General features: G+C 48.9%; 1 protein-coding gene across 2 annotated transcripts; it reads left to right on the top strand.

Moving 5' to 3' along the window:
• Nucleotides 1–3226: 3226 nt before the first annotated feature.
• Nucleotides 3227–4999, top strand: LOC125556470 (glucan endo-1,3-beta-glucosidase-like). Of its 2 annotated transcripts, XM_048719199.2 has the most exons (3): nucleotides 3235–4348; nucleotides 4435–4680; nucleotides 4770–4999. In XM_048719199.2, the coding sequence occupies exons 1-3, from the start codon at nucleotides 3302–3304 to the stop codon at nucleotides 4923–4925; spliced, it is 1449 nt and encodes a 482-aa protein (XP_048575156.2). In that variant the 5' UTR covers nucleotides 3235–3301; the 3' UTR covers nucleotides 4926–4999. The 2 variants fall into 2 exon arrangements, with proteins under 2 accessions (XP_087377587.1, XP_048575156.2); XM_087521461.1 differs by having other exon boundaries at nucleotides 3227–4348; nucleotides 4435–4999.
• The last annotated feature ends 5076 nt before the right edge of the window (nucleotides 5000–10075 follow it).

The following is a 10075-nucleotide window of genomic DNA, read 5'->3' as shown; positions in this document are numbered from 1 at the left end:
TGCGGACTTGGGCGCTGGAGCTCGAGTGCGCAAGAATGGATAGGTGAAGGAGGAAGAAGGCGTAGGTGAAAAGGTGGATCCTTATCCCCTTATATGGATGGACGCAACTACATGTCCCCACCAGCCTGGTAAAACTCGCTTATCTCCAAGCGCCGTAATCAATGGCGCGGTTGGGTTACCCACGCCCGTATTGATGAGAATCCCGGGATAAGGGGACACGATCTCTGCTTTAACAAGACGTGCCAAGGAAACCGCCTCGCATGATGCGCTGAGGTGGGATAATGAAACGACTCGGATAAAGGCTTGGCCGTGGCGTGTCACGCTACGGAATACGTCAGCAGATTAGATTTGTGTAAATATTATTCTCCCTACCGCAATATGTGGAAACTTATTTTGCAGAGCCGGACACTATCTATGTGTTCAAAATCTTCTATAAAGTACTTGGAGGAGGAACCCGCCTTGCAATGTCGAAGACAATCTGCGCGCCGGACTCGCCGTCATTGAAGCCTGGTTCAGGGGCTACTGAGGGAGTCCTGGATTAGGGGGTGTTCGGATAGCCGGACTATACCTTCAGCCGGACTCCTGGACTATGAAGATACAAGATTGAAGACTTCGTCCCGTGTCCGGGAGGGACTTTCCTTGGCGTGGAAGGCAAGCTTGGCGATACGGATATGCAGATCTCGTACCATTGTAACCGACTCTATGTAACCCTAACCTTATCCGGTGTCTATATAAACCGGAGGGCTTTAGTTTGTAGGACAAGATACACATCAACAATCATACCATAGGCTAGCTTCTAGGGTTTAGCCTCTCCGATCTCGTGGTAGATCTACTCTTGTACTACCCATATCATCAATATTAATCAAGCAGGACGTAGGGTTTTACCTCCATCGGGAGGGCCCGAACCTGGGTAAAACTTCGTGTCCCTTGCCTCCTGTTACCATCCGGCCTAGACGCACGGTTCGGGACCCCCTACCCGAGATCCGCCGGTTTTGACACCGACAGCCCCCATGTTTGTCTTTAGTTTGCCGGAGAAAACACGTTCGTACTGTGCCGCATACCGATTCATGACCGTGTTAGATGGCTTCCGCGTCCGGACGGTTGTGGCGGGTTTGTGTGTCGGGAAAGGGAAAGGGAATCTCCAATGCTCACCACCAAATTTTCCTCCCGCACTCGTCCACGGATAAAGTAGACCAATCTGCAGATACGGATGTGGGAGCCAGACAACCAATGATACCGATGAGGGGGGCAGGCCTAGACCTAGACTACGGCGGCATCCGTCGTCCAAGTCATTATTGTTCCCTTCCCGCGACCATCTCTTCCATCCATCTTCGTGAGCGATGAACGACGGTGACAAGACCCGTGAAGTGAAGCTGTGGTCTCCGACGAGAAAGAGTAGAACATGGGAGAAAGACCGGCCCACTTGGGCACAATGCCCCTGCCACCTCCCATGCCCTACTCATCTTCGTAGGAGTTCATAACCTGTCCGTCACCGATAAACGTGAGGTCCACGGTGGAAATGATGGGCTCGATGGACGTTGATGACCCACTAGTATAGGGGATCTATCGTAGTCCTTTCGCTAAGTAAGAGCATTGAACCCAACGAGGAGTAGAAGGAAATGACAAGTGGTTTTCAGCAAGGTATTCTCTGCAAGCACTAAAATTCTCGGTAACAGATAGTTTTATAATAAGATAAATCGTAACGGGTAACAAGTAAATAAAGTAACTAAGGTGCAGCAAAGTGGACCAATCCTTTTTGTAGCAAAGAAAAAGTTTGAACGAACTGTTATATAAAGCAAAGCGCTCCCGAGGACACATGGGAATTGTTGTCAAGTTAGTTTTCATCATGCTCAAATGATTCGCGTTCGTTACATTGATAATTTGATATGTGGGTGCACCGGTGCTTGGGTGCTGCCCTTCCGTGGACAAGCCTCCCACTTATGATTAACCTCTCTCGCAAGCATCCGCAACTATGAAAGAAGAATTAAGGTAAACCTAACCATAGCATGAAACATATGGATCCAAATCAGCCCCTTACGAAGCAACACATAAACTAGGGTTTAAGCTTCTATCACTCTAGCAACCCATCCTCTACTTATTACTTCCCAATGCCTTCCCCTAAGCCCAAATAATAGTGAAGTGTCATGTAGTGGACGTTCACATAACACCACTAGAGGAAAGACAACATACATCTCACCAAAATATCGAACGAATGCCAAATTCACATGATTACTTACAATAAGACTTCTCTCATGTCCTTAGAAACAAACTTAACTACTCACAAAACATATTCATAATCATGATCAGATGAGTATTAATTATCATTAAGGATTTGAAAATATAATCTTCCATCGAATAAACCAACTAGCATCAACTATAAAGAGTAATCAACAGTACTAGCAACCCACATGTACCAATCTGAGGTTTTGGGACCAAGATCGAATACAAGAGATGTAATATGGTTTGAGAGGAGATGGTGCTGGTGAAGATGTTGATGGAGATTGACCCCCTCTCGATGAGAGGATCGTTGGTGATGACGATGGCTTCGATTTCCCCACTCCTGAAGGGATGTTTTCCTGGTAGAATAGCTCAACCGAAGCCCTAGATTGGTTATGCCCAGGTTCCGCCTCGAAACGGCGGCGCTTCGTCCCGAAAGCTTCCTTTTGATTTTTTTTTTCCGGTCAAAACACACCATATAGACAAAGATGGACACCGAAGGCCTGCCAGGGGGCCCACAAGGTTGGGGGCGCGCCCTCCATCCTTGTGGCTAGCTGGTGGCCCACCTCTTGTTCTTTCTTTGTCCAATATTTTTTGTAGTAACAAGAGGATCTCATCAACACAAAGCCAAGCCAACCATTGAAGACCTATTGTAAATTCAAGTAGCAAGTTAAGCATCAATATCATTGTTTTTGTCACATCTGCGTGCATGCATACATAACCTGATGCCATGGTGATGATATATTCCAGTCCTAGTAATAATCCAAAGAGGGAGGAGAGGAGAGGGCCTTCTTGTCATATGACCTAGGCCGAGTGGGTGCGCTGCGCTCGCATAAGATTCCATTTCGGGGGCAACATCTATATGTGCTGCCTACCGCGCTCGCGATGCTAGCCGTCCCTATCGGAGCCCACACATGCGTTTGAAGATATCGGCTCCGTACGTGCATATGCATACCTTCCTAGTATAGGTAGCTATAATTAGAGGATCCTCAATAATAGCCCAAACTTCATATCGGGCACCTCTCGTCACCACCTACTTGGCTTGTGTCCGGCCGGCCATCCTCCAGCGACACACCGGCTCACCATGGCGCCGCCGCCGAGGCATGGTTGCATGCTCCGCGCGGAGGTGGTCATATGCATATTCCTCGTCATAGCACCGTTCAGCATGGCGATCGGTGTCAACTACGGCACCAAGGGTGACAACCTTCCATCGCCGGCTAAGGTTGCGGCATTCCTCGTGACCCGCACAAACATTGACCGTGTAAAGCTGTTTGACACCAAGCCGGACATTATTCGGGCCTTCGCTGGCACGGGCATCTCGGTAATGGTCACAGCAAGCAATGGCGACATCCCTGGCCTCGCCACCCAGAACGGCGCCGATGCATGGGTCGCTACCAACATCGCGCCATACTACCCCGCCACAGATATATCTCTCGTCGCCGTGGGCAACGAGATCATGGACACGGCCGACAAGAATCTCATCGGCAACCTCGTCCCCGCCATGCAGACGCTCAAGGCTGCGCTCGTCACGGCTGGCTATAGCAAAATTCGAGTTTCCACGCCAAGCTCACTCGGCATCCTGGTTGACGCCCAGCCGCCGTCCGCGGCTCGGTTTCGCGATGTCTGGGATGTTGCCATCTTCACGCCGATGCTCCAATTTCTCCAGAAGACCAAGTCCCCACTCATCGTGAACACGTACCCGTACTTTGGGTACAACGGTGACACGCTACCGTACGCACTGGCGCGGTCGAACCCTGGCGTGCTAGACACGGGTACGGGTATCACGTACACGAGCATGTTTGTGGCACAACTTGACTCGGTGTACTCGGCAATGAAGAAACTTGGGTTTGAGGACGTGGAGATCCTCGTTGGGGAGACCGGGTGGCCGACTAAGGCGATGGACGGGCAGATCGGCGTGAGCCAGGCCGAGGCAGCTGAGTACAACAAATATCTCATCGGTGCGGTTAGCTCCGGGTCAGGCACACCGCTCATGCCAAAGCGGAAGTTCGAGACGTACATATTCGCGCTCTTCAACGAGGACCTGAAGCCCGGGCCCGTCGCCGAGCGCAATTTCGGGATGTTCCAGCCAGACTTCACGCCCATGTATGACATTGGCATCATGAAAGATCCGGTGAGCACGTACACGCGTTGTCGATGACATGCACATGCACGCTGGTTTTCACGCGCTGTTTTGATGCACGCCCGTGTGTGATGCAGGTCAAAACAGCGCCGGCGCAAGCGTCGGTCGCCCCGGTGGCACCGCCGAAAGTGGCAGCAACGCCTGTGGCCGCCACTGCTCATGCCTTGGAGGCTGCGGCGCCTACAGAGGCGAACGGCTCGAACAGCGCCAAGGCATCCGCGCCTGCATCGTCGACAGGCAACAAATCCTCCCCGACGGAGGAAGCGGAAGGAAGCGATGCTCAGTCATCCACGAAGAGCGAACCGTCGGAGGCAGCAGCCAAGGTACCCACGTCGACCTCCATTCATGCATGGATGGTGCTTTCGATCTCAACAACAGCTAATTGGTCGTTACCTTTATTGAACCTGGCCAGAGTGGTGACGACGAAGAAGGAGACAATGAGAAAACCAAACCCAAGGAAGAAAGTGCAATGCCGCCGGCGGCCGGAGCTGCTTCGGAAGCCACGAACTTTCTTTTTCCTATCCCTTGCATACTTGCAGTTGCGCTCTGTCTAACTGTCCATGTCTAATCTTCCTACACTTTAGCTGGACACATGTAATTACACTAATTAAGAACGGTGCTAGGCAGATGCACTTTAAGGAAGACGACAAAAAATTACCCTCCTACCCACGTCTTCCGGGTAAGACTAACGTAGAAGAGCATTTCAGGATGCAAAGGCATCTCCAACGCTCACCACGAAATTTGCCTCTACATCCGTCTGCAGATAAAGAAGATCAGTCCGTGGTGGATGTGGAAGCAGTTCATCCAATGATACCCGCATACATTTCAGACCAAGTTCATACAAATCCGATCGCCTGTTGCTCGACAACGAAGTTGGGGCTCGCAACTGGCTGCAACCTTGTGCTTTTGCTCCATTGGCAGACTCTCCCACAAAGTGCTCCCGCCCGCGGTCATGGCGGATGTAGTGCACGAGAGGAGGATGTGGAGCGGATATGTTGTGAGCCGGGTGTGGCCACTCTTAAATAGCCGTTTCAGGTGATGCAAAGCGTCCGGGTGCGTCAATGCGCGGGCACCGGAGTTGATTTCTCGGCCGGTGAGACTGTTTGATGGTGGCAGATGGAGGGACGAGAACTGAACTGACGTGGTAGATATCCGTCCCATCCTATCCAGTAAACGTCTCTTCAGCATTGAACAGGCGTGGACACCGGAGGTGCAGCGTGGGCGGTGCTCTCGGCCGGCAAGTCGCCTCAATTTTGGTCTGTTTTGGACCAGCATCAATGCGGGCAGCAGGCTTGGGGAGGAAAAGTGTGGGGGCAAGGAAGGGGTTTCTGGTGGGCCAGATTAGTCAGAAGCAGGCGTGACAGCAGTTCGGACGCCGACAAAGCCCCCCCCCCCCTCCCCCGCGCGGTTTTGTGTCTGCTTTGCAAGAAAAAGTACGTTCGCACCGAACCGATGCAAGATCACATTGAATGACAAAATATATCCAGACCACGCGGTTCAGATAGTTACGTGTGTTTTGATGGTCAGCATTTGAGATGCCTTAACAATAGAAAAGTTAAGATAGGGTGTCAAATCACGGGTGGATATCTCAAATGGGCATGGGACATGACGGAGAGACTCGTTATGTATATAGTACTTCCTCTATAAGACTACCTAATACAATATGTGTTTTGACAGGGTCATTGTGTCAACAAACTTTCTATGTTAAGTTATGAAATAGCTGTTAGTTAGTGGTTTTCCCAAAATTAACATAGAAGCTCTAGCAACTCCAGCGTAGCCAATCCGAGACATTTATCTGTAATTTTTTTCTTCCAAAAAAACATTAATCTGTGATCTGACAATCAACATTTAATATTTTATTTTATTTTTGCATCTAAGATGTGTTTGTATGCTAATCATTTCCATGTCTTCTCCCTCTCTTACCTGCAAATTATGGGCTAGTTTTGTATTTTGCGGCAAGATTTTGGTAAGGATGGTAATGGATAGGGTATGGGGCAAGTAGAGCAATACAATACCCATACCTATATAGTTAATGGATACAAAACTGTACTCATACATGTACCCATGGCTATGAAACTTTATCCGTACCCATACTCGACGGCTACTCATACCCATTGAGTAGCCAATGGGTAGATTAAATAGTACACAAGTTATTCACAATTTTACATTCATTGATAGCATATTTCACAAAAAAATTGACAGAGACGGCAGGATTTTGTGTGATGGTGTGAAGCTTGATTATGGGAGTAGTTGGGTCACCCAGCTCCTTTACCGCTATCGACCCTTGCACATATGTTGGAGCTCCACGGATAAGGCCCACACACTACTAGGAAAAACCTTATAGGTGAAGGCTTAACAGAAGCGCTGATTAGATACAACACTACTGCTACTTTACAGTAGCGCTGGTCGTAAGCAAGCGCTACTGCTATCTCTTTAGCAGTAGCGTGGGGGTACAAAGAGCACTGCTGCTAGGTGGTCCTCATTGTACCCACCAGGCTACGAATAGTAGCAGTGCTGCTCTGTGGGTGCGCGCTACTGCTAAATACATAGCAGTAGCGCGGGGTATAGACACACCGCTGCAACTAAGGTTGCACTATGCCACATGGTGGTCCCCACGTAGCAGCAGCGCGACATGCAGAGGATCGCTACTGCTACCGCACTTAGCAGTAGCGCCTCCCTATAAACAGCGGTGCTGCTAAGGCGCAACAGCCACCTTTTCCAATCCCCCCTGTCTCCCTCACTTGCTTCAACCTCACTTGTTTCTCCCCCATTACTACTAGCTAGCTTTGTTATCTCTTCCTTCTCCTACCTCTCTTCTCACTCCTTTGATGTCCCTAGCTACACCATCTCCATTAATGCAACCCTTTCTTCTCTCTTCCTAACTTTTCTCTCCTCTCCCTCCACTAGCTATCTAGTTAGAGCCATTTCCTTCCCAACTAGCTAGATCTACCCATTTAATGAAATGATCTATCTACTTTCCTAATAGATCTATCCATTTAATGAAGTAAAGCCATCTTTGTCCACTTTCGATCCCTAGGTGTGTAACACCGACCTCATCATCGTGCTCGATTTCTCTCAAAGTAGGTGAGAATGAAAAAAATGTGCATTTCCTGAATGGTAATGTGTGTGTGTGCGCGCGCGCGTGAGCGATATGACCTAACCGAACGGTATTTCCCGAATTGGGTGTGACATGAGAGTTGCCTGTATTTTGTCGAAATGTCGATTTATTTCCGTTTCGGTGAATTTCAGGCAAACTCCATATGTCCTATTTTTAGGGAAGGTCATGCCGAATTTTTGTATGACTTTGATGCATGCATGCATGCATTTGTATAATCCTTTTGCTTATTATACCGCGTAGGCGATCATGAAGGTCAGTGGAACAATGGTGGAAAGATGTTGCGATCGGCGGTGCAAAACATGTATGAAAATAACCGGAAGGAGATATTATGTCCGTGTTGAAGATGCAAAGGAGGACTCTGGCTCGACCCCTCTAAGAATGGTCGTTTGAAGGTGCACCTGCTCATGACTGGTTTCATGGATGGCTATAATCGATGGATAAGTGAAGATGATGATGATGATGACGCCAATGGGGCAGCCAATGACGACATGGGGCCAGACGAAGAGATGACCGATAATGGCGGCGGAGAAGAGGCTAGACATGGCGGCGGAGAAGAGGCCGGACATGGCGACGGAGAAGACGCGAACATGTCCCACTCCGCGTCCGACTAAGGTGTTGGGAATCGTTACATGGAAAACAAAACAAAATTATGCACACGCAATGATCTATCCATGGGGATGCATAGCAACGAAGGGGAGAGTGTGTCTACGTACCCTCGTAGACCATAAGTCAAAGAGTTTCTCAATGCGGTTGATGTAGTCGAACTTCTTCGCGCTTCAACCGATCAAGTACCAAAAGCACGGCATCTCCGCGTTCTTCACACATTCAGCTCGGTGATGTCCCTCGCCTTCTTGATCCAGCAAGACGTCGAGGTAGTAGATGAGTTCCGTCAGCACGACGGCATGGTGACTGTGATGGTGAAGTGATCCTCGCAGGGCTTCTCCTAAGCACTATGAAAATATGACCGGACATGTAAACGGTGGAGGGGGGGCGCCGCTCACGGCTAAACAATTGACTTGGGTGTGCTAGGCGCCACCCCACATATATATAGGTGGGAGGGGAGGGGAGAGGCCAGGAAGCGCCCCAAGTAAGACCGAATCCTACTTGGGCTCCTCCCTAGCCCCCCTGCCATATATGTCGGATGGGGAAGGAAAGAGAGGGGGAGAGGGAAGGAAGGGGGAATCCTATGCCACTCTTTCCTTTCCCTTCCCCTCTTTCCTTCTCCTCCTTGGCCGGACCATATGGGGGGTGCACCAACCCCTTGTGCCTGGTGCGTTTCCGCTCTTGGCCCATAAGGCCCATATATTTTGCCGGGGGTGCCCAGAACCCCATCCGGTGACCCTATAAGTATCTGGTACCCCCGAAACACTTCCGGTGTCTGAATACTATCGTCCTATATATCAATTTGTACCTCTCGACCATTTCAAGACTCCTCGTCATGTCCGTGATCTCATCCGGTACTCTGAACAACATTATGTCACCAAATCACATAACCCCTATAATACTATATCGTCATCGAACGTTAAGTGTGCGGGCCCTACGGGTTCGAGAACTATGTAGACATGACCGAGACACCTCTCCACTCAATAACCAATAGTTGAACCTGAATGCCCATATTGGCTCCTACATATTCTACGAAGATCTTTTATCGGTCAAACCTTTATGACAACATACGTAATTCCCTTTGTCCATCGGTATGTTACTTGCCCGAGATTCGATCGTCGGTATCTTCATACTTAGTTCAATCTCGTTACCGGCAAGTCTCTTTACTCGTTGCCTAATACATCACCTCATGACTAAATCCTTAGTTGTTTGCTTGCAAGCTTATGATGTGTATTACCGAGAGGGCCCAGAGATACCTCTCCGATACTCGGAGTGATAAATCCTAATCTCGATCGATGCCAACTCAACAAACACCTTCGGAGATACCTGCAGAGCATCTTTATAATCACCCAGCTACGTTGTGAGGTTTGATAGCACACAAGGAATTCCTTCGGTATCCGGGAGTTGCATAATCTCATAGTCGAAGGAATATGTATTTGACATGAAGAAAGCAATAGCAATAAAGCTGAATGATCATAATGTTAAGCTAACGGATGGGGCTTGTCCGTCACATCATTCTCCTAATGATGTGATCCCATTATCAAATGACAACTCATGTCCATGGTTATGAAACCTTAACCATCTTTGATCAACAAGCTAGTGAAGTAGAGGCTCACTAGGGACATGGTGTTTGTTTATGTATTCACACATGTATTTAGGTTTCTGATCAATACAATTCTAGCATGAATAATAAACATTTATCATGAATAAGGAAATATAAAATAACAACTTTATTATTGCCTCTAGGGCATATTTCCTTCAGTCTCCCTGTCGGTGCCAAAACCGGCCGATCTCGGGTAGGGGGTCCCGAACTGTGCGTCTGAGGATCGAAGGTAACAAGGGACACAGGGAACACGATGTTTACCCAGGTTCGGGCCGTCTTAATGGAGGTAAAACCCTACGTCCTTATTGATTGTATTTGACGAGCATAGGGGTTACAAGAGTCGATCTACCTCGAGATCGTAATGACTAAACCCTAGATGTCTAGCCTATATGAA

Source organism: Triticum urartu, chromosome 5A (assembly GCF_056163025.1).
Source record: "Triticum urartu cultivar PI428250 chromosome 5A, HENAU_Tu73, whole genome shotgun sequence".
In the NCBI taxonomy this organism is placed as follows: domain Eukaryota; kingdom Viridiplantae; phylum Streptophyta; class Magnoliopsida; order Poales; family Poaceae; genus Triticum; species Triticum urartu.
Note: the sequence above shows the minus strand (reverse complement) of the source record. Positions and strands in the feature narration are given on the sequence as shown.